The sequence below is a fragment of the Rhinolophus hipposideros genome (genome assembly GCF_964194185.1).
Source record: "Rhinolophus hipposideros genome assembly, chromosome: 12".
Taxonomy (NCBI): Eukaryota; Metazoa; Chordata; class Mammalia; order Chiroptera; family Rhinolophidae; genus Rhinolophus; species Rhinolophus hipposideros.
The window spans coordinates 47808831-47834396 of NC_138058.1; the positions used below are offsets into that span (position 1 = coordinate 47808831).

Consider the following 25566-nt stretch of genomic DNA (forward strand, 5'->3'; position numbering starts at 1 on the left):
CAGAAAATCTATTTTCCAAATCTTTTCATGAACAAAATGGTGTTACAGTCACAACCTGGACCAGTTTCACCTGGGTACTGCCAACTCTTTCTTATGCTGACTAGCTGACCCATGTTGAGGGTTCCTCAGATCTCATTTCAACTTTCTGGGTTACTTTTATTTTTAATTAAAGGAAAGCTTATTTCTAAGACCTTCCTTGAACCAAAGGCAAGTGAATGTTCATTAAATGTTTACTCTCTTGACTTTAATTCACTTCAGCAGGTGAGAACTCAGGTGGGATTACGCCTTGACAGCGATCTGACAAGGTCCTCATTCACGGTAGTTACTGACTTTTCCAGGGTTAACCTTTTAGATAAAGCATGAAGCCAGTATCCTGGTGTCTGAACCATAGAAGGGACTGGCTTCCTTTTAATTTTGTGTTTTAATTTTGAGGAAGATGCATATTATGCCAAGTTGGGATTTTCGAGTCTTCACTGCTTAACTCATTTGATCTGAAAATTACTGGTAAAATTACTACTTTTGCCAAGTAGAAAACCAAATCTCAGAGTAGCGAATGCCCTGGTGTGACTGACACAGCATGCCTTGAAGGCTTCTGAAAGTGCTGGCCAGACTCGGAGAGGAGATTTTAATAAGGCAGCGTGAACCCGTGCACACGGCAATCAATCCTTCACATTTGTATAGTGCTTTTTGACACGCCTGTATTTATTCATTTAGCAAATGTTTTTTGAGCACCAGCTAGGAGCCAGGCATTGTGCTAGCTTCATGGGGATATGATGATAAGCAATCACCAGATATTTTACTTCTCTGTTATTTTGAATTTTCATTTCTAGTCTGTTTCCTCTTACTAACATGTCAGCTCCTTGGGGGGCTCTCTTTGTCTCCTTCACAGCTGTATCTCCAGCACCTAGCTCAGTGCCTGATACGTAGCAGAAGCCCAGTAAATATTTATTAATGTAGGAATGAAGTTCTGCAATGAGGGAAGGGCTACTGTAAGAGCACATGGAGGATACATGTGATCTGGGCTTGGGGGAATCAAGGAAGACACTCCAGAGAAAGAAAGACAGTGGCGGGCAGAAGGATATGCATAGTTAGCTTGGAAAGAAGAGCTGATGTGGGGGGTGATTACTCCTGTGCAAAAGTCTGGGGGTGACAGTGAACCATCACAAAACATGATTGCTGTGCAGAGTGCATGAGAGGGGTGGTATGAGATGAGATGGGGACCTTGTCAGTCAATTCGAGGAAACAGGTGCAAGAAATGGTATTTTAAACACAGGTGTAACAGGATTAGAATTATTTTCATTTGATCATTTTGGCTGCTGTGAAGAGAACACACAGTAGCTGGATTGGAAACAAATGCTGAAGATTGGGAGATCAGTCTGTTTGAATAATTTTGTTTGTTAAGATAATGTAGACTAGTGGTACCCAGAGTTTTGGATTTCATGAACCAGCCAAAAAAATTAATTTTGAGGATCGGTGTAATTGAGTTGCTAACCCTTTCATTTTGTTAAGTACATTAAAAACCCACCATTTATCAGAATCGTTTCATAAAACAGAGGACGTTTTAACATACATACCCACAGATACACACCACACGCACAGGAGAATCTCAAATAAATTTTAGATATTTGAAATGGAAAACATTTAGCTTTATGCAAAATTTACTACAGTCCTCTGGTTTTTCTCATTTTTGTCATGAAGGGGCACCTGTGTGTGGTCTGATACTGTAAATTGGTGATCCAGCCTAGGAAAAATGTTGGTGATCTGAACTAGAATAGTGATAATGGAGACTGAAAGAAGTATATAGAATTGAGAGCTAGGCAGTATAATCAGCCGAACGTGGTACTTTCAAAGTACTTTCAGGCCTTTTATCTCATTTAATCCTAATGGTAACCATGTGACCTCGTTAGGTTAGGTTTGATTATCCCCGTTTAATAGATGAGGAAACTGAGATTCAGAAGTTAGGTGACTTATCTAAGTCACATACATGATTAATAGCAGAATTGAAACCACCATTGAAATGTTGTGGGACTTTAGATATGTGGCTCCCCCATCCCACCTCCCAAAATTTTGGTTTTATTCAAATTTCAGGGAAGAAAGGAAAAGGAATTATGAGCTCCCTGTGAGTCATGTCTTTTAGGACAAAACATAGATATAGTCCATCCTTAGAATAAAACAATATTTTAGTGATGACTCTTTGATTCATCCTTGTTTGGCAACATCGTCCATTACCAATCTATGAACTTGAGTAACCCCATTTAAATTAGGCCAGAGGAGGCCAAGAGGCTTCCTTGGCTGTATTTTCATTTGTATCCTGTGTTGCCCTTTGTCCTTTCTAAAAATAAGCCTTTGCCACCCTATTTATGGATTTTTGTGGGGGGTGTGGGAGGGAGTGAGGCTTTGTGTGTATGTAAGGATATTTATTTTCTACCACCTGGTTTGTTTTTATTTTTCCTTTTATGCCTTAGTGTACTTGCAGATTAACTTCATTTGGTGCTACATAAATTCCAAAAAGAATGGAATAGACTTTATAATGGACTACCCCTTGTTGAAAGGCAAAGAAAGGAAGTGGAAGTGAATAAAAAGACCAAAATTGGATTTAAAGGAGGAAAAAATGAAGCAATAACAATCTGAATTGAACAAAAGGGAAAAAATGTATTAGAAAATATTTGTGGGCAGTTCCCTGTGAATGGCTTTATAAACAACATTTTTGGTGTGTAGTCATAAAATCCTCTGACCTACAAAACACCAATTTAATGGAATTAATTAAAAACAAGGTGAAATGCCAAAATTTACATATGAAAACTATCAATGACTGTTCCTTTTATTAGTTATTTTTATTTGTTTTTTATATATCAATCATTTTTGTAGGTGCCTTATTTTTTGGAAAATTTAGAGACTTTTTGGAAAACTATCAGAATGACTTTAAATTATTTCTGTACAGACTCAACTGCTAGCCATTCTATTGTAATAACAAATAATTATGAGAAATAAGGTTTCCTTTTCCAAGGAAAACTGTGTATATGTTTAGTTGTGGAAGTGCTGATTTTTACTACTAGTATAGGGACATCAAAAACAAATACTGTTTTCTTACCATGTGTGAGTGGAAGAGTATGAGAGCAGCATTGTATACCATCGTTTTTATCATCTCACACACATCGTGTGTGTGTTTGTATTTAGACACCCTATGTTTTTTATCCCAGTATGGATCTACCCATCCCATTTTATAGCTTTCTTCCTGGCCTTTGGCTCTTGCATGCATGTATGTATGTATGTATGTATGTGTGTGTGTATATGTATATATACATATATATGTGTGTGTGTGTATATATATGTATATATACACATATATATAATATAGTGCAAAGTATTAACACATTTAGAATACTAGGTAAAAAAATTTTTATGCCAAACCCAAATTTTAACCATATTTTCAATGCCTACACTTCATGTATTTTTAAAAGCTATTTGTATAGCAAGAGTGAAAGTGACGTATGTTGTCGTACTCTTTCATCTTAGACATTCTGAGTATGTTGACCTTAATGGTACTTTATACTAGTCTCCTTCTATTCCTTTCATCTCCTCTTCAAAGTAGGGAGGGGAACAAAGAAGGCTGGGTAGCAGAAGCCAAGGCCAAAGAACAATGGGTATAATTTGTCAAGAAGGTACAGTGTTGGATTCGTCCGTGTAATATCTCATTTCTCAGAGTAACTCCCCAAAGTAGGCACTATTATTCCCATTTTTTAGAAAACAAAATGGAAAGATACTCAGCAAGGTTGAACAACTTACCCAGGGTTACACGCCAGTAAGTCGTGTTCCTCTGGTCTAGCTGATTCCAAACCTTTGCTTTTTCTCTACATTGTGTTTCCTCATTCTCACTCTACCACAGAATAAGTAATCTATGGAACGTGGTTTCAAGTATTACTCCATGATGTAGCAGCCTTTTCTAAAATAAAATGCTGTCCGTTTTATACAAAAAATATTTTGCCATTGGAAGTAGGCTTACTGTAGTCAGATAAATAACATTTGAACTGCCTTAGTTTGTCTGAACTCATGGCATTATTTTATTTTAAACGCTATTATATAATTAAGGTGGGCGTTTGGCTTAACATGTATGAGTTTCACTCATAAGTTTTTACTCATAAGTCTTTATGAGTTTAAAGACTTTACTCGGAGGTATTTATATACTTCAAATATTTGCTGGGAAGTGTCGTTGCAAGGTTAGGTAAAATATTTTACCAAACGTTCCGTTTCATGAATCGCTGTTGGGAAAGGTTAAATAGCACTGTAGAGTAGTCTTTTGGCATAAAAGCAGCTCCTCTGCTCAAATAACAGTGAGGATAATTGACAGTCTTAGTAGTAAGGTCATAAAGTCAAAAAGAGCTACCACAGTGTGGTCAAGATTTTGACCATGAGGAACAGTATGTAAAAGTTGGTTAGCTAGAAGGATTTCCTGCCTCCTTAATAACTATTGTGTCTATTTCTTTAGAGTCATAGCAGAAATAGAAAGAAGGGGAAAATCTTTTAAAGAGAATTATTTTGTGTTTAGAATTGGTGTTTGTTAGCTTCATATGATGAAAAGCTTCTGTGGATAAGTATAAACCAGAACCTATCCTTGGAATAAAATGCTTTTCTGCTATATTGCTTATTCAGGGTGGTCTTCATTTGTGGCTTCTTTCTGTTGGGCCTGTTTTCTAACCCTTGTTTGACACATTATAGAACTTTATGTTTCTATAGTTAACTGATAGAATTAGTCTTTGCATTGGAGTGTGTTGTGTATGTGTATATTTGTATGACAGGGAGAAAAGCATGACAGTCATTCCAAGAAACAGCAAAAGCCGCCTAAAATTTAAAATCATTATTAGAAAAAGAATAGAGTTGTTTTTTTTTTTTTTAAAAAAAGGAATTAAATAGGAGCAGATATAAATAGGGACCAGAAGAAAAAAAAATTCTCCGATGAGATGAACTCAATTACATAAAATAAGAACAGGATGCCATTTTAAAAGAGCAAGCAAAGAATAAGAAAAAGCTCTAGGAAATTCAAAATATGATAGCCCAAATGAAAATTTAAATACATAGGAGAGAGTAAAAGAACTCTTTCAGAGGTAAAGCTAAAGAGAGCAGGAAAGATGGTACATGGGAAATACAAAAAAAGTAAAGAAAGTCAGATTTTTTCAGGTAGTTCAACATCCAACTTCTAGGAGTTCAGAAAGGAGAGAGCAGAGAAAAGTCAGGGCAGGAAATTGTCAAAGAAGTAGCACAGGAAATTTTCCTAGAATTAAAGGACCCAAGTTTTAGTATAATGAACAAAAAGCGATCCATACCAAGATACATCATCATGAAATTTCAAAAATTTTGTAGAGAGAAAAACAAAACCAATTCACATATAGAGAATAAAGGATCAAAATGGCAATAGACTTAGAAGATAAGAGGGGTTTCTAGAGCATTACCTTCAAAATTCTGATGGAATACGATTTTTCTATTCTGTATTCAGCTAGACTTTATTGATCAAAGATGGAGATAAAATATGAAGAATGTACTTTCTTTCAAAACATTAAAAAATAATAAGTACAAGGAAAACTAGATTTTTCCCTTTTACTTCCAGAACATAAATGAGTGAAGCACCTAAATATTTCTTAAAAAGCAAGTTGCTGAACAATATTTGTTTAACACACCTATGTTTGCCACCCTCCAAAACAACTGTGTATATTACATGTCTAATTTTAACATTTTTATATGTGTATAGAAAAGGTCTCAAATAGAGCAGGGTGAAATTTCTTTTACTAGTTACTCATTTGTATGTTGTCTGATTTTTTTTAATAAGCATACACTAGTTGTAATTAATAGACTATAAAATGAGGGGAAGAAAAGAGACATGATTTATTCCTTTATTTATTTTTTAAAATGTAGGAAGTACATGCTATGTCTGTCTCCTCTACTAGGTGCTATAGGAGATACAGTTGAGATAGCAAACACAGCCTCAGCCCTTGAAGGTTTTGGGGCCTGGCCGTTAAGGGGAAACACGCATGGAAGGGAATGGTACCCAGCCGGCTTGAAAGTCTGCCTCTGTGTGATCTCAATGTACAGGCTGCTCTCAGGGCCAGGCAGATGGCTTTCCAGAATCTGCAAAGAGGTGGCAGCCTACTACAGAGTTCTTTTAAAAAATCAGCATTCGTGAGAACACCAAACAGAGTACCCTGATCTTGGAATGTCTAATTTAATAAACTTCATTTGCATTGCTACAGAAACCAACATGCTTCCTGTTGCCAACCCCAGGAGCCAGAAGTTAAGGTTTTTAATAATAATAGCAATAATGAGTTATACTTATTCCAGATTAGTTTTCTGGCTCACCAAAAAACAAGTGGCTAAGATGTCCAAATGTTCCTTTCACAACTCCACCAAACGCTGGCTTTTCCTCTCTGTCTGGAGATCCAGCCAATCTGTTGAAAATTATTCCCCCTTTTTTTTTTTTTTTTTTGAGTACTTCCAGGCAGTTGTTCAGAGAGAAGACTAAATCCTGCAGACTGAGATGTACATCTACGAAACGGGCTCTTTTCCATACTTCTCTGCAGCATAAGAAAATCACACTTTGTGCTCTGAGTCTTTATTTCTTCTAGCTATGAATTTGGGTTATGTACACCGGACACCACATAATACCTAGTTATAGACAACATTATGTGTTAATTGGGAGTGTAACGTTTGCCTGGTGACTGACTGCCTCTTGGTTCCCCACCCCCACCCCTTGTAAATAAGCGGCCTGAGTTTTCACAAACTTACAAAATCCAGGGGTTCACTTGGGAAAAGGAAGTATTGAGTCTGAATAAGAACTAGTACATACATTTGTCTTTTCTCATTTGATTTGCATAAGAGTTAGAGGTTTTTAAAATTTATTTTGTGTGGGGGGGAGGGTCTTATAGTGTATTATTAGTAAGATTCTCTTAATTTGAATACGGAAGAGACTTGAGACCTATTAAACCAAATGAAGTATCTGTGGTCTAATGAGCTCCAAAAATACTTTGTATGAGCAGATGGATAGATTTTTGATGATTAGTTTAGCTGGCAGTTTGCCTGCTCATCTACTCCATTTAAAGTTAGTGGGTGGTCCTGGCTCCACGTCTGGAAGTGGAAACTCAGGTTGGGAACCTTAAACTAACTTGCCCAGGTTGAGTGACCACAGTGGAGAATCACTATCTGACCCAATCATGGGGACATGTACCCCTTTGAACAGTAGTCAGCCTGGTCCAATGTCCTCTGCTCGTTAAGAGGATGCCTAGCAGGGTGGTTAGATTACCTGTGTAATAGAAACCCTGAAAAGTCTGGTGGCTAGATTGAGAAACTGGCGAGCTGAGTTCTAGTCCTGCATTTCTCCCAACTTGTATTTTGATTTTAGGAGACTCACATAATTCCGCTGGGCATCAGTTTCTTTCATCTGTACAATTAAATGATTAAAGGAGTAGACTTTCTCTGAAAGTCCTTTTAGTTCTAATATGTTCCTTTAAGTTTGGGACACTGTTTCTATCTTTACGTTGCTTGAATACTATGAGTTAGTAGATTAACATTAGTCTTAACGAAAATGTTTGATGTTTAGCGTAGAATCTTGAAAGAATTAGTTGAACAAAAGTATTACAGGGATGGAAACTAAAAAACTCATTTTGAAATATTGGACCTTATGCTAAATTACTCTATTGTTAATGAGTAAAAGAGAAATTTCTAGAACTTTGGATGAGGCAGGTTCAGCATTGTGTGAGCTGTTTGCATGTTTAGTGCAAGTGCTAACTAGGGTTTTAATGCTTATACAATGCTCTTTGGAGTTACCAAGTAAGAGTTTCTTTAAATATATATTTAAAGAAATATATATATATATATTTATCTTTAGAGTCAGGCTGATGGGGATAAGACCCCTGTGGTTGAAAACCTTAAATGGGGCAAGATTTGTGGAGGGAGTTCTAAGAAACCAGTAAGAAGGTAGCAGATATTTACTGAATGTCTCCTGTGTGCTAGTACCATTCTAGGTGCTGGGGTTAGAGCAGAAACAAGAGTTTCTATTCTCAAGGAGCTAACTTCCTAGTGAGAGAAGACAGACTTGAACATGTTTTAATAAAGCAACAGTAACTGTTAATGTTATAAAAAATAGAAAATCACCTCTGTGGGAAATAGTGGGCGTGATGGATGGAGTGGCTGCTTTAACTAGAGAGGTTGGGAAGATGGGAATAATAGGAAATAAGGAGGTTGGGGGGGAGTGACAGCTGTCTGAGTTTCCCTTTGTCTTTCAAAGCCTTCAAACTCTAAACTGCCTCTTGAGCTCATGAGGTGTATCAGGGCCTGTGCTTGTGCAGGATAAGAGGGAGGGCAAACTGATGACCACTCACCTCAACTCTTCTTCAACCACTCTTCAACTAAAACAGTTCTGGTTTTGTTTTATTTTTATGTTTTAAATATTGGGATTCTAATTGAAAACAAAGTGGTTTGTTGCTTTAAAGGTTTGGAAAACAACTGCCTGGGAATAAACCAGCTATGTTCATTCTTGCCCCCTAGAGCTGTAACTTGTTTTATCAGTTTGTGATAGAATAATCACCACCCAAAAAATATCAGGTCCTAATCCCTGGAACCTGTAATGTTACCTTGTAAGGAAAAGGGGTCTTTGTAGATATGATGAAATCATAGATCTTGTCTTAGGATGATTATCTTGGATTATCTGGGTAGGCCCTAATGCAATTGCTGATAAGAGTGGAGCAGGGGGAGATTTGAGAAACAGAAAAGGAGAAAGCAGTGCGACCACAGAAGCCTCTGTATTAGAGTAATACAGATACAAGCCAAGGAATGCCCAGAGCCACCAGAGACTAGACTAGGTGAGGATCAGATTCTCCCCAAGAGCCTCTGGAGGTGCTCTGCTGACACTTTGATTTTGGACCATTGACACTGATTTCATATTTCTGGCCTCCAGAACTGGGAGAGAATAAATATAGTAGTTAAGTTAATTTGTGTGTTCCTTGTTATCAGCCTCTCTTTTATTTAGTATTTCCTTTTCCATAGAGTCTAACTCAGTACCTTGAATGTTCTGTGTTTCAGTTACCTACTGCTGCATAACAAATAACCCAAAATTTAGTGGCTTAAAATAACAACAGTTTATTATTTCTCACAATTTTGTGTGTTGGTTGTGTTTAGTTGGGTGGTTCTTCTTTACCATGTGGTATTATCTGGGATCACTCAGATAGCTATCACATTATCTGAGACCTCAGCTGAGGTGGAATGACCAAGATGGCTTCATACTCACATATCTAAAACCTCTACTGGGGGCATAAATAACTGGGGGGCTAGTGGGTCTCTCTAGCAGAGTAGTCAAGTCTTCGAGACAGTGAATACAGAAGCTACCATATCTTTTGAAGCATAAGGCAGAACTGGCACAGTGTCGCTTCTATAGCCTTCTGTTGATACAAGTCACAAGGCTAGATTACAGTCAAGGGGAGAGGGGATCCAGCCAACCCCTTGAAGGGCGGGACATGTACACTTAGAGAGGGTAGTAAGAATTATTGTTGGCCGTCTTTGGAAACAGTCCACCTTAAAATGTTTAGAAAATGCCTATTGAATTAACTGTTAGAGATAGACTGAGATTTTATAGATGATGGGATTATCTAAGAAAATTTCTGTTATAAAAATACCCATATACGCTGCTGGAAAGGCACCTTGCACATATGAGAAACTCAAGAGATGGGTGTTTGAGTGGAAAATTTATTTCCAGGCCCAGCCCTCGGCTAATGATTCCACAAGGGGAATGGCAGTGCACTTCCAGAACCAAGACCTTTCACTTTGTCCCCTAGGTATAGTACAGTGATGGCTAATATTGCGATTTGGGAGATTCTCCACCTGGAAAGCAGTTCCTGAAGGGAAGGATTAGGAAAGCATTCAACAAGTCCATGAATGTCATGGCTGTCTACAGGGGATAGGAAAGGAAATGAGACTGCAGGAGACCTGGTCGGTCATTGTACTTAGAACAGAGGCCCTGAGGAAGATGCCTTTCCTTTAACTTCCTACATGGTTTGCCTGAAATTTAATAACAGGACTTCCTGGTGGAACCATAACAATGATTACAAGTGCTTGTTGAGTATGAGGTTTTGACCCTGGGACCCCTGTCATCTCTTCTGTCCAATCGCTCGTTCTTTTTAAATTGTTACTACTCTGGGGAGAGATGATATTGTCCGCCCCAGTCAGAGGTAGGGAGAGGATTCTAGGAACAGAGTCAGAAATGGGCCTCCTTGTGAGAGTCCAAACCCAGATTTCTTTGTTATTAGTTGTTTCTCTTTTGTGAGTTTGCAGTTGATCACCCTTTGAAGATTGTGCGCCTGCACGCATGTGTGTGGACATCTCCTGTGGCTGGTGTGCTTTGTCTTCTTTGTAGGTTTGTTTCCATTTGCGGTACTGTTTTTCTTAGGATGAACTTGCTGTTTTTATCAGCAGTCATTGTGGCAAGAAGACACAGGCCTTCAGCTGATTTCTCTCCTCTGGGATAGTTTTAGAGGCCAGAATCTGGGGAGTATCTAGGTTTTCATTGTTTATTGGGTTCCCATTTGAAATACCAACTGAAAACCTCCAGGCTTTTGCCTTCAGCATTTGTTTTCATCTAATAATCACGTTTATGGTGTTTGCTCCATGGTCTGTGAATAAGTTCTGTTTCGTTTTTTTTTCCAAACCAGGTGCAAGCTATGCCTTTGCCGCTGTCTACTCCTTAGTTTTGCATGTTTTTGCTTGCCTTTGCTAGCTTTCTTTTTATACCTTTGTGCATTATTCTCTTGATCCCTGTTCCTGAGATGATTGAGAATGATGGGGAATGTGTATGTAGGAACTGGGGGATGGGGAGACCTTATTTTTACTTCTAACACATTTTACCAAATGCTTCTTTTCATCACATGATAGTTTTCATCAGAATGCTTTTGTTAAGCTCAAAAGCATGTGCTTCTGGCATTTGAGTTTTTTATATGTGTGGCAGATCTTAGGACAGGGTCTCTAAGAGAAATAGAAGCTTGATTCAAGTGAAGGTCTTTTCTAGGCTAGGTTAGATTCAAACGTATTAGGTGGCAGGCTGGATTCAAAGACTACGAAAATGGCGAAAGCTCAGAAGCTCTCGAAAACTAGACTCTCGGCATTGCCAAGATTAGACGTGGAGTGTGTGAACAAAGGGTAGCTCTGAATGTGGCTGGAGTAGGGAATGCCATCCACAGGTGGCTTAGCCAAGATGGGAAGAGTCCATCAGGGTTAGTACCCCAGACATATGTTCAGAAATGGGAGCGGCACAGAGAGAGAGCATGCCACACCGAGGCCACTACGTTAAAATGGGTTCACATTGACATGGAACCGTGTTCTTGATATGTTGTTAAAAAGCAAATTATAGAGCAAAATATAAGGAGGAGAAAGGTGTAGATAGACATTAAAATAGACTGGCAGCTACATTTGGGTGGTGAATGTGTGGTGTTTTTCTTCCAAATGTTCTTTATTATCAAATTCTTCCCCAACAAACAAGTAGTGCTGGAATAATTTTTTAAAAACTTTAAAAAAAATCAAACAAAACAGTGCCAGGCCACGTTTTCGTTCATTCAGTAAACCTCTGTTGCCTGGCTACTTTGTTCAGGGCCCCGGCTGGGCTCAGGGAGAGAGTCCCGCTCTGTCCGTGTCAGGCAGGGGCGTGTGCCTTCACAGAGCTCACTACTCCTGTGCTCCTGGCACCTTGTTCGTGGTGCTAAACAAGCAGATTTGTTCAGGAGGCTTCTGTGTCTCCTCAAGGGCCTCTCATCAGTTGTGCCTGCATAATCTTACCTGAGAGGACAGGGAATAACTCACCTTTTGTATAGTCTGACAGTCCCAAGTTAAATCTGATTCTTACGCTCTATCCTGGCTTGTTTGTTTTCACTTACGTCTGTCACCATTTTTGATGGTCTCCTTTTTGTCTTCCTAGGAGCTTGAACTTACAAGAGGTTTAGTTTTTCCTTTTGGTTACCACTTCTCTTGTTTTCATAAAGTTGCCGGGCTAGTTTTTGGCCACATAAATAAACAGGTTTGAAATGCCTGTCACTGGAGAATTTACCCCCCAGGCCTGCTATATCTGGGGAGGTAACAGATCAGCCTGTTTGCTTCTGTGGGTGAACTAGAATTGAACTGTTTGCAAACCAGGGAGACAAGCTTTATATATTTGTGTTTAAGAAAATTTCAAGCCCTAGCAGGATACTCAGTTTATTCATTCACTTGAGATGCTGAATGTCCTCAGATATAGCTACTGAGGTGCTTTAAGAAATTATGAATCTGTTACTATCTTAAGTCATAAATCCTTTTCTCCTTGACTGTATCAAGGACTCTGTCCTTTTGTTTTGCTTCGTTCACTCAGCAACTGTTTATTAGACACCAGCTGTGAACTGAGCATCACACTTTGTACTTGAGATAATGTGGAAAAATAAGATACAGTCTCTGCCCACGCAGAATGTATAATCTGGTGGGAGAAATAAGAAAGAAAATAGGAAGTTCCATATATGACATGCTTCAGGTGCTACTCTTGTTTCCCCGAAAATAAGACCGGGTCTTATATTAATTTTTGTTCTAAAAGACGCATTTAGGGTTTATGTTCCGGGGATGTCATCCTGAAAAATCATGCAAGGGCTGATTTTCCGGTTAGGTCTTATTTTCGGGGAAACACGGTATGATGGGGAGATTATAGTGTAACACCAGTGACAGGCACCCAATCCAGATTTGAGACATCAGGGAAGGTATCCCTGAAGAAGTTGGCCTAAACCTAAAACTGAAGGATTATTTGGAGTTAGGGATAGGGAAGGGGAGAAGCTTTTCCTAGCAGAAAGTACATTTGCCAAGATCTGGGATCTAGAAAGAGTATGGAATATTGATCGAACCAAAAAAAATCCTATATGGGTAGGTTGGAAAGGGGGAGAGGCAAAAAAATGGCTGGACAAGTGAATCAGATTAAGCAGAACTTTGTAAATCAGGCTAAGGAGCTTAGACTTCATTCAAAAAGCAGTAGGGATCCATTAATCTCATAATATCACATGATTAGATTTGTATTTTAGAAAGAGAATTCTTATCGCAACAGTTTTACAGAGGGGGGAAGATGTGAGGCCAAGAGATGGGATGAGAGAGTCTGACACAGTATCTAGGCAAGAGATAATAATAGCAGGTAGACTTGGGGTGGCAGCAGTGGGGATGGAGAGAAGTAGAGTCAACAGATACTCTGTAGATAGAAACAGCAAGATTTGTCTGTTGACTATATGCATGGAGAGTTTGGGGTTTGGGAAGTTGGGTGGATACCAATCACTGAGAAGAAAAAAGGCCTAAGGCAGTTTTGCAGTTAACTATATTAAATTTTTTTCTTCTCTGGCTAATATTATTTATTTATTCATTGCCAAAATATTTACCAGTCCACTGACATTTACATAGTATTGTGCTGTGTTTCAAGAGAGATGCAAGGAAGTATAGATACGGTCTCTTACCTGTAGATATTTATGCTCTAATTGAGGTTAAAAAGTACACATTTAATGACTGTTCATTGAGTCACCACCCATGTTTCTACTCTCTAGTCTATCTGCTCTTGTCACATCTCTTTTCTGTTCAGGAGCTTTCAATGCCTGTAAGACACAGGGGAAGCTGTTTAGCCTAGTATTCAAATTCATTAAAAATTGTGCGCCATCCTACCTCTTCTACTTTCTCTTGTCATGAAGTCCTCTGTTCATCCAGCCAATCTACCGAGTTGCTGTCTTCTCTCTTTTTTAATCCACTCATCAGTTTTTCAAGACTCATCTTGGTTTCCATGTTTCCCACAAAACTTTCCCTAACCTCTCCAGCCCCCAATGATATTGTTTCCAACTCTAAGCATCATTTATTTGACCCTTAACCCTGGTTTGCTTTATATTATTAGTTCTATGTATATGCCTTGCCTTCCTAACCATATTTCAAGCATATTTTAAGAGCAGTGACTGCCTAATATTGTCAGTATCCCCCATAAGACCTAGCACAATACTCAACATGAAGTATAGAGGTATTTAAAAAATGTATTTGCTACTTTCTTGAGAAAAATATGATTACACTACAGTTTTGATTAAGTAGCAAGTGAGAGGTAAAACTCACATGTCCCAGGATTCAGAGGAAGGAGGTTCAAATATGAACTACAATGGTTCCATGACCTCGGCCTTTTAAAATAAGGCTAGATTACAGACCTATACGGGCAGCCCCAAAACTGTGAACTGCCTCCAGATAGAGGTACTATTATAAAGAGCAATTCTCCACTCAGTTTATCCATAATATGTAGTCATTGGTTGGTTAGTTGAGGGCTGGAATGAATATATTAGTAGCCTAAGTTCTGGATTTAAGATGCTATGGACCTTTTGGCCTAGTGGAGAATCAGGGGTGAGTGAAGTTTGAATAATCCCCTAAAATAATTCCGATATCCTCCTCTCTGTTGCCTCTTTAGGCCCTGTTTTATAATACACAAGAATTGTTAATACTGTGTATCGTTCAGGCAGCACTCCATAAATGTTTAGCCAAGTCTTTGGTAGCCCTCGGCCGATGCAGAGTTGAGATGGTGCTACCTGGCGGGGACATGGAGCTCCCCTCCCGCGTTTGCAGTAAATGGCAGCCACGGCCGTGCAGGTGACCTGAACCAGAAACAGGATCGACTCTTTCTTAACTATATTGGGGAGCCTCACGACACGGAAATAAACAGGGACCTCCTGTGTGTTCAGAGTATCCGAACAAGGTCAAAATTCTCCTTAGAAAATAATTTTGGTTTTTCTTAAACCCTGACAGATGCCAGGTGATGCTTCAAAGTCCTACACCATCAAGCATGGACACAATACTTTTAAATATTTTTTAAAAGATGTAGTCAATGCCCACCAAGCTACTAAGAACAAAACAGTTAAGATGTTCACCGAATTGCGTAATGTACCTTCTTCATCTATCTTCCAAGATAGCCTAGTTGTTAAATGTTCACTACGGTAACTGAAGAAGGTAATTTGCTGTTTGGGACAATGAGCTTTAGTTCAATTAAAACAATGACTTTAATTTTATTTATTTATTTGTTTGTTTGTTTGTTTGTTTGTTTATTTATTTAAAGTATATTTTTCCAGGACCCATCAGCTCCATGTCAAGTAGCTGTTTCAATCTAGTTGTGCAGCTCACGGTGGCTCACGAGGGGATGAACTGGCAACCTTGTTGTTAAGAGCACCGCGTTTTAACCAACTGAGCTAACTGGCCGAACTATGACTTTAATTTTAGAATAGCAGCTCCACAGCCCTTTTCTCTGGCAGGGTTGTGGTCAGCAGAGCCAGTGATTTATCAAGGCAATTTCTAGATCACGGGAATACTATCATATGGTCTGCTTAAGTGAGAATACTTGTCTGTCTGACTCCCCCAAGAGATATCAGGCCATTAAGGAATGACTTACTCCCCTGGAAATTAATATCTGATTCCTCAAGAAATCATACTCACCAGGCTTTATTTTGTAGTTGGAGAAATTCTGTACGGGCAAGTATATGCATACTCAGGGATCCCAGTACTGAACCCATAACCGTTTTACCTTTAAGTGACTACTAGAAATGGAAACAGATATTCTTTACCACCTCTTGGAGGTGGTAAAAAATGTAACAATAGCCTGTAGTAGAATGGTTTGGCCCTCTCCCTATGTAAAACACTGACTCTGCAAAACCCAGGTTTACAATTTATTAACAGGGAGATTTACTTATCTCATAGTTTGTTAACAGCAAGAGACTACCTAGTAACAACCAAAAGGTCTATCATTAAGGATTAAATCAATTATATTCAACCAAACAGTGGATTACTTTGCAGTCATTAGATGGAAAGAAATAGATTAGTGTGCCTAATATTGAATGATTTTGCAGATATAGTTTAGATGAAAAATAATCAAGGTGCATAGCAGTATATATAATATGCATACTTGTGAGGGTGGTGGGAGGCCAAACTAAAAGTATGGACTGGTAGGCACTGAGTTTTTTATAAGAAAAGCTAAGGTACTTTTGCATGGTTTCTTATGAGGAGGAGCACTGGGTGGGAGGAGTCTAGTGTGTTTCTTTTAACATTTGCATTTATTTTTTTCCATCAACTTACCTAACAAGTGAAAAGAGGAAATGAGCACATTTTTCGTAAAATATTCAATAAGTTTTCAATAGATCTGTAATTTGGAATGGAGTAAGGACTTTCTTTTTTTAAATAAATTGATTTCACTGAATATGAAATAGGTACAAAAGAAAATTTATAAAATATGTGTATGGTTTAAAAGAGTAACTATGCAACAAACGTTTGGATCTACCACTTAGCTTAAGAATGGAACATTACTTTCAAAGCCCCTTATATGTTCCTCTGTAATTCCATTTCCTTTCTGTCCCCCTTAGAGAGAAGTGATTACTTTTGTCAATTTTGTTTTTATTTATTCCTTTTCTTTTCTTTTTCATTAAAGTTTATTGGGGTGACAATGGTTAGTAAAGTTACATAGATTCCAGGTATACAATTCTGTAATACATCATCTATATATCACATTGTGTGTTCACCACCCAGAGTCAATTCTCTTTCCATCACCACATATTTGATCCCCTTTACCCTCATCTACCACCCCTGTCCCCCCTTACCCTTTGCTTTTCTTTTTTATTTTTTGTCACATAAATTTGTTTCCCTTAGAGGTATATGATTTAGTGGTGCTTTGTGGTAAACTTTAGAAGGATTATATTGTACATATTCTTCCGTAACTTGCTTTTTCCACTTGACATTATGGCCCTGAGATTCATCTATGTTGCTGCACGTATCTGTGGTTCATTCAGATTTACTACTATACGTTATTCCATTGTGTGAGTGTACCACAGTCTATTCACTCTCCTGTTGATGGACACATGGCTGCTATGCATATGTTTATACAAGCCTTCTGGTGTCCATGTCCAAGAGTTTATTAGGCCATTTATGTAAGAACAGCATTTCTGTGTCACTGGATAAAAACATCCGTGGCTTTCAAGAAAATGCCAAATTATTTTTCAAAATTGTTATAGTAAATCTTTGCCAATTTGAAGATATAAAATGATCTCTCGGTATAGTTGAACATCGTTTCTTATGTTTACTTGTTTATTGTCCACATTCAAATAATGTTTATCTTATTTGAATTGTATCTTCGTAGGTTTTGTCCTTTTATATATTGAGTTATTCATCTTATACTTATTGATTCACTGGAGTTCTTCATATAGTCTGAACACTAATTATGTAATTCTCAGATGTATTATAAACTTTTTCCCATTTGTGGCTTGTCAAGTACAATTCTTTTATTTTTAATTTTTAAACTAGTTTGTTTTTTCTCTGTATCGTTCCAATTTTAGTATATGTGCTGCCGAAGCGAGCACTAAACTAATTTTTATTAAGGAAATTTTTGACATGTAAAAGTAAAAAGACTAGTGTAACTAAGCCCTGTATATCCATCACTCAACTTCAACAGTTACTCACATTTTGTCAATTTTATTTATCCATTTCTTATCCTCCTGAAAAGGAGGTCTCAGACATCATGTTATTTTTACTATAAATACTTTAGTATGCGTTACTGATCATAGTTTAAAAAGAAATACCGCCATGCTACTATCACATCTAAGAAAGTTATTAATTCCTTAGTATTCAGATTTTCCTCATTGTCGTAGAAATGTCTTTTTTTATAGTTAGTTTGTTAGAATTAGGATCCAAACAAGGTCCACACGTTATATTTAGTCTTTTTTAGTCTCATAGGTCTTTAAGTCTCTTAAGTCTCCATATTTCACACTCTTCCTCATCCAAAAATACTCTGTGTGTATATTGTTTTGTATTTTCTTCATGCCTTTTCTTTGGTGTACAAAATTTTAAAAAATATATTAACTGATATACTTGTTTATATTAAGTTTTCCTACTCGTTGATGTTTTGTGGGCCTTGTTCAATAAATTCTATTCTTTATTGTCTTTTAAAGAGTTTAACAGTTTAAACTTTTACTTCTAAGTCTTGAAGTCACTGGAATTTAATTTTGTATATAGTGCAAGGTTGGGATCCAATTTTAATTTTATCCATCTGGATAATTAGTTATCATAGCACCAGTGATCTTCATAGCACTATCATCTGTAGTAACAGCTCTTTCATAAATCACGTTTTCTTATGTGGAAGTATGTTTGGTGCTATGCTTTCTGTTTTATTTCATTGGCCTACTTGTCACCACAGTGTCCTAATTACTACAGTTTTATAATATTTCTAACTACCTGATTGGATGAGTTCTCCAACTTTCTTGTCCTTCAAGATTATCTTTATTACTCTTAGCCCTTGATACGTCTATATACATTTTATAATGTGGTTGTCCAGTTACACACACACACACACACACACACACACACACACTGTTTTTATTGGAATTGCATTGAATTGGGGGAAAGTTTCGTCTTTATATAATATTGAATCTTCTTATCCATGAACATGGTCCATCTCTCCTATTTAAGACACATATCTTTCCTGATGGCATCTCCCTATTAAAAATATGATACACCAATGTAGAAAAAAGGACCCTTGAACTCTACCTTACACCATACACAAAAATTAATTTCACATGGATCATAGACCTTAACATAAAAGCTAAAAGTATAAAACTTGTGGATGAAAACAGAATATCTTTGTGATGTTCAGATAAGCAAGATTTCTTTGGCCATATACATCATAAATCATAAAAGAAAAGAAATTGATCCAATTGTTGGACTTCATCAAAATTTTAAAACTTCTGTTCATCAAAATACATTTAGAAAATAAATTGGCAAGCCACAGACTAGGAGAAAGTACATGCAATACATATATATGGCAAAGGAAAGAAGCAACTTAATTTAAAAATGGGCAAAAATCTTGAACAGAAACTTCACAAAAGGCCATACCAGTGACCAAAGCACATGAAATGTGTTTGACATCATTAATCATCAAGGAAACAAATCAAAATCACAGGGAGATACCACTTCATACCCATTAGGATGACTAAAATGGAAAAAAGAAAGACAATAGCAAATGTTGGAAAAATGAAGAGCCTCTAAAACTCTTTTTGTTGGGAGTGTAAAATACTATAATAATTAGTTTGGAAAACTGTCAGTTTCCTAAAATATTAAACATACTGCAGTTTTATTCTCAGAAATTTGTCTAAGAGAAATGAAAACACATGTCCATAAAAAAACTTTATACAAGAATGTTCATAGCAGCTTTCTTCATGGTAGCCAACAAGTGGAAATAGTCCATATGTGTCAAGAGGAGAATGGATAAGCAAACTTGTATATTCATACAATGGAATAATACTCAATAAAAAAGGATCAAATTTTTGATACACTGAATAACATGGATAAATCTCAAACTTTAAGCTGAGTGAAAAAAGCTAAGCACAAAAAAATTATGTAATGTGTTATTGCATTTATAGGAAGTTCTGGAATAGAGAAAACCAAATTGTGGTGCTAGAAATCAAATCATGATTGCTTTGAGGATTGGGAGTTGACCGGGAAGGGGAACAAGGGAACTTTCTGGGATGATGGAAATTTTCTGAGTCTTCATAGGGGTGTGGATTACATGAGAGTATGCGTTTGTGAAAACTGATTAGCTGGTATACTAAAAATTTAAGCTTTTCGCTCTGTGTCTGTAAAGTATACTGCAGTTTTAAAAATATGATAATTTGGGTCTCTATTAATAGCATCCATCTACAGTTGATGATGGGGCAAGTTAGGAAATATTTATGTCACCCCTTCAGAGTAGTTCTTTAATAATTATGGAAACAAAGTATTTAATTAAATGCTATATTTAGTTTGAGCTTTTTGGTCAGTTGTGCAGTCTGAGGAACTATTTTCAGGATCTTGTCAGAGTTTAAAAGTAGTTTTTATAAAGATGAAAAAGGTAATCCTCACAGGTATTAGATCCCCAGAACCTCACACACCAAGCTTATACTTCTGATAACCAAACTCTAGATCAGCGGGATTCAACTAGGGACCTTTTTCTCCCTCGGTACATTTGGCAATGTCCAGAGACATTTTTTATTGTCATGACTTGGGTGAGGGGAGGGGAAGGTGGTGTACTACTGGCATCTAATGGGTACAAAGTACTGAGGCTGTTGAACATTCTGCACAGCAGAGCCTCCCACTACGAAGAATTATATGGTCCAAAATGTCATTGGTGCCAACTTTGAGAAAGCTTGTCCTAGACCCTCCCTTATTGATGAAGCTGAGTCCGTCTCAGTCAACTACGTGTTGACTACATTCATAGTCCAAATTAATTGTTGGAAACTTGGCATTTTCACAAATTATGTATTTTTTCTGACAGAATTTAATATGAAGTTTTTGTAAATATATATAATCTTAAATTTTGAGGTAAAATTCCACGCACTAAGAGCACTTCCCAAAGCAAAATTAAACGTACTGTTTCTGTTGTTAAATTCTTCAGATGCAGGTTTTGTTCTTAACTTTATGTCATTAAATATCTAAATAAATGATCTTAGTTATCTCTCTTTAAAAAAATAAAAACAAAAAGGCTTTATTATCAAATTAGAAGAAACAAATGATAGTAATTTATCTCTTTTTTTCTCCCTCCATAGAATGACAGGGAGTGAATTTTTCTCTCGTTTCCCGGAACTCTATCCTTTTCTTCTCAAACAGTTAGAAGCTGTCGCCAATACTGTGGACAGGTAAGAAGAGAATAGTGTGGGGCAAAGTGAAAACAAGTACATGAATTCCTTTATGGAGATTTTCCCTCCAGGCAACAATTTTTAATCAACTTCTTCCTTGTAACATGGATGGATTTTTTTTTAAGTGCTTCTTTATTATGTCACATTGCCTGACTCTCTCTAGTAGATTTATACCTGAAAAGTTGTACAAAATCCTATTTTTATGTTTTATTTTACATTTTAAAAATCCTGTTTTCAGTGTTATACAGGAAAGTTTCTTAGAAGCACATGGTGATTTCTTCTGTGCAGATTTTCTTCCTATTACATGTAAAAATGTATGTGTTTATATAGTAAGTTAGTGTTAACACACGCTTGTTACTTTTTATCACTGGTCTGTTACGGCTGACCATTGTGAAACTACAGCAGTTAGCTGCCCAGTCTGGTCACCTGTGCTCAGAAATGGTCCTGGTCTTCCTGAGCAAAGATGGCCAGGTACTTTGGAAACACAAAGATGGTAAGAGAGTTTCCACTCAGATTAGGGCAGGTGGAAGAGTCCACCATTGTTCTTTCAATCACATTCTGTCGCTGGTAGTGGAATTTTTATTATGGACATCTTAGAACATACACTTTCTTTTTCTTCTAAGCCACTTTTGTACCTGGTATGAATTTATACTAGTCTGTAATGGAAAAAATAAAATAACATCACTGAGTTTTACCTATGTTTATGATGCGTGTCCTCATTAGTCATTTGTGCAGACAGGCCTTTCTGACCCTAGTAAGTGAGTCTTCGTGCTTTGTTAGGTACATTTGGATGTTGAAAGTCTCACATTTTATACTGTGGAATAGGCACCTCTCTACTGTATGAATAGCTCAAATCAAAACAGCAGACTCAAATTATCAAATGATTAGCTTTGAGAAGAGAATTGTGTGCAACAGCCCAATTCATGGCTTTGCCAGTAGTTCTTTCTCATTTGCACATTGGGAATATAACAACAGAATGGAGGGGAAAAATGAAAAAAGACAAACTCTCCCTTATTCATAGTCTCACTTTATATACATAATTATTTAATGAGAAAAATGGTTGAAGATAGTGCTTCACCTCTTAAATTTTAAATCTTTTATGTACAATTTTTTTTTCAGTGATATAGGAGAACTAAACCGTCATCCAAGCATGTTTCTCTTACTTTTGGTGTTGGGAAGACTCTACCCTTCCCCGATGGATGGCACGTTCTCTGCTCTCAGCATGGCACCTTTCATTCCCTTCATTATGAGGTAGTGTATACTTCGCGGAAATAATGAGGGTGGGCATGGGGGCTTTATGGGGGTATTTTATCTTGTTTATATTTTACAAGTTATAGGGTTTTTTTGGTTTGTTTTGTTTTTACTTTGGGAGGGGAAAGGACCTGGGGGTATTGCCATTGCCCCCAAGTGGTCTCCAATGTTTCAAAGGAAAGTGCTTATATTATGGGTACAGGAGCTCATATCTACTGTTTAAGCAATGTTTCCTTGGAGCCCTGCCTGCCAATGGATATGCAGTGTTGATAGGAGATACCCCTCCTTTGAAAAGCATTGCCTGAGTGTTATATTATCCCTGCGTTGAGCCTGACCAAAATAGGGCAGACCTGGTCCTGGCATGTATCCTCCGACCAGGGGTTCAAGAGCACCTCTGGCTCTTCGCTACAGGGGAGTTTGCTGGTGTGTGCGTGGGGTAGCATCTAGATGGAAGTGCCGTATAGCACGAGTTCACTACTCACTCATCTCCTCCTTCAAGCTCAGAGTACCTGAGAAAGAGCCATGCCTACAGGTTATACATAGAATCAAATGATAACAGGCTTTTCTGCTTCTAGAGCCTCATACCACTTCCTCTGTTATATTTTTTGAGGCATCTGCCAACTTCTGATCACCTTTTTCATTTGGGATCAAAGGCCTCAATAAGTAGTCTTCCAAAAAGTATTGAAATTGTCTTATGAGATTATTTCAGAAGCCCTATTAATTTTTTTCACCTTTCTGCTTACCTCTTGACAAAACAGCACTTTCGTTTTTATGTATCTACCAAAAATTGAAATGGACTTAGAGCAGAAGGTTTAAAATATACCAGACTTAAGAGTAGGTTTGTTATTTATGTGGTGTCCTGGGTTCCACTTCCTGGTTTCACTGAGCTGACAGATGCATTTTAATGTGAGAAACCATTAAACCTGAGATTCAGACGTGTGGTTGCTGTAACCATTTGTTTGTGCCAAGCCCTGGCTGTGACTGTTATCTATGATCACAGAGATGACTCACTCAGATTGGGTTTTGTTTCCTGATACACAAAGTTACCAGTCTCCTTATCCAGCATTTGGTGATTCATTTTAGGAATTTGGGTCGTAATTTTACTTTCAAGAGCATTTAAAAATTGTACTTTCACATCTAACTGCAAAGAACTAAAAACCATTTCAGGAAGTTGATGGGAGTGGGGAAAGGCACATGCGTAGGGTCACAGTGTACAGTAGAAACAAAGATACGCTTTAGAACTTTGTCATCCTGTGTTGAGAACATTCAATTTGTGGAAGCTCAATTACTAATCAGGCTGTTATGTGTTGCATTCTAGAAACCAGAAATTACTACGTTGAAAGTATCCTTCCTAACTGTTACTTATTAGTTTATGTATAATCAGAATGCTCATATTACTAATTATATTCAAAGCACTTATTACATATAAGAAAGATTGCATTAATATAGAAGATTTAAATATCGCCTAAAAGTCAGTGTACTTAGTGCATCATTTTTAAACTCAAAAGGTACAAAGTAAAACATGTACATTTATCCCATCCTGCCAGTGAAAATGCTTTTGGTCATGTGTTGCTTTCTTCCTGAATAAAGATTCGTAGAGCACCACCACCAGCAGAAACAATTGCCACAGTTGTTTCCTTAGAATGTCAGTAGGCTCTGATTTATTGAATGTCCATGTGTGTTATAGAACAGTGTTTCTCAAACTTTCAGATGTAGACATAGCAGTTGGGGATCTCATGAATTCCGATCCAGTAGGTCTGGGGCGGGGCCTGACAGTCTGCCTTTCCAACAAACTTCCAGGTAATGCTGATGCCGCTGGTCTCTGCATCACTCTGAGGAGCAAGATTAAATCTGGGATATTAAACTTACACATTATCAGAACTGTTCCCGCCCACACACAGGTGATTTTAATAAAGTAGATGGTAATCAGGTCATACCTGGTACTTGGTTAGGCTATTCGGGGGGGGGGGTTATAAAAAGCAGATTTTGACCCAAAATGCAGAGAACAAGCAAGAAAGAGAAAGTATTCTAAGCAGAGAGGTCAGTAGGTAGTAGAGGCTCAGCCTCTGTTGAGCCTTAACTATTTGCCAGGCACTGAACTGGACGTAATGATTACAATGACTCTGAGAAGAGGTGTTATCACCCCTATTTTCCTACTGAGGAAACTGAGGTTCAGAAATAGAGTCAGTTATAAAGCTGGAATATGAACTCAAGAGTATAGGGCCTGTCAAGAGTGTTGGGTGTACTTTCTAGTATAGCAAAATAACCAGCTCCCTTTTGTGTAGCCAAGAGCTTGAGCTACACCGAGTAGGCCCATAGCCCCTGAAATTTGTGCCACCGGGAGCAACGAGGAGCCTATATACAGAGTCAGTGTCTGAGTACAGGCCAGTTTGGGAACATTGAAGTCATGTCCCCACCAGCAATGGGATGTGCTCCTTACTTTGCTTTTGCAGTAGGGACAGTGGCTTGATTGGATGCTGCCATTCCTTTAGGCTCACATCTGTGGGATCATTGCCTGGGGTGATGGGGTTGGTCTATGGCCAGGTACGGAGGAAGGCTGGCTTTTCTTTCTTGATTATCTTCTGTGGTTCAGTGGAAGTTGCCTGGATTTAGAGTTAGAAAACCCACTTTTGTGTTTCATCAACGTGCTGTAGGAACAACTCTGTGCTACTCTAACATGTTCACAATCACACTGGGAAGGTGAACATAAACAGATTTTTTAGAAAGTAGTGTATCTGATAAAACTGTATACAGTTGATTTAAATTATTTCTGACAAAATTCATCATAAACAAAGTGAAAGATTGGTCCTAAAAGCTGTCATTCCAGGCAGTGTCTGTGGTTCTAGTCATGGGAAAGATTAGGCTGTTCTGACTTGGGATAATAGCTTCGAAGATGGATATATGCCCAACTGGATGGGCGGCGTTTTATTTTGTAGCATTGCTGATGTTAATTTATGCACTTGGAAGAGCTCTAATCAGGCTCTTGGATACTCTTGAGTTTAGCTAAAGAGAAAATTTTCAGCTCGTGGGAGTAGCACAGAGTTTGCTCTCACTGCTAAAGTGAATTGCACAATGAGAAGATTGAAGGCCCAACAACAGTTTTTTATTTCCTTTTGTGTTATGTATGTACTTACCTGCCATTTCCTTCCTGTCTGTAAGATGTTTGTAAGTATCATTAGTATTTTGGTCCCTTATCCCACATTTGGGAGTATAAACTTAAATGTTGGTTGATTGTCTTTTTTGACTTAAATCTTAGGTATTTCTGATTTGGATTTTCCAAAGTTATGCATGTGTGCAGTTATGATTATTGCATCATCTTGGAACAGAAATGATAATGCTAATCCCAGTGTTTTGTTTATAAGTTTTGTTTTTGATCCAGTATATTTTATGTCCCCGATGCTTTGCTGGATCCAGATACACAGCCCTTTACCATATGAATATGATGCTTTCAATTTAAGATCATTCACCCTTCAGTTCAAATACCACAAAGCAGAGTTACTGGTGCTTCAAAAGGTACCCCAACTGGCTCCCTGAATACAGCTCACCAGTGCCCACTTGTCTGGGATTTTCTATAGACCAAAATATCTACGGACATGTACCTTTGAATTCCCTTCCACAAGGCAGT

At 37.7% G+C, this 25566-nt stretch overlaps 1 protein-coding gene across 2 annotated transcripts in view; it reads left to right on the forward strand.

Moving 5' to 3' along the window:
* THADA (THADA armadillo repeat containing) overlaps positions 1-25566 on the forward strand; it is a 291090-nt gene that overhangs the window by 106146 nt on the left and 159378 nt on the right. For both annotated transcript variants that reach the window (XM_081068770.1, XM_081068771.1), the window contains exons 27-28: positions 20601-20690; positions 21810-21941. In XM_081068770.1, coding sequence (XP_080924896.1) covers positions 20601-20690; positions 21810-21941 — 222 coding nt within the window. The remainder of the gene's footprint in view (positions 1-20600; positions 20691-21809; positions 21942-25566) is intronic.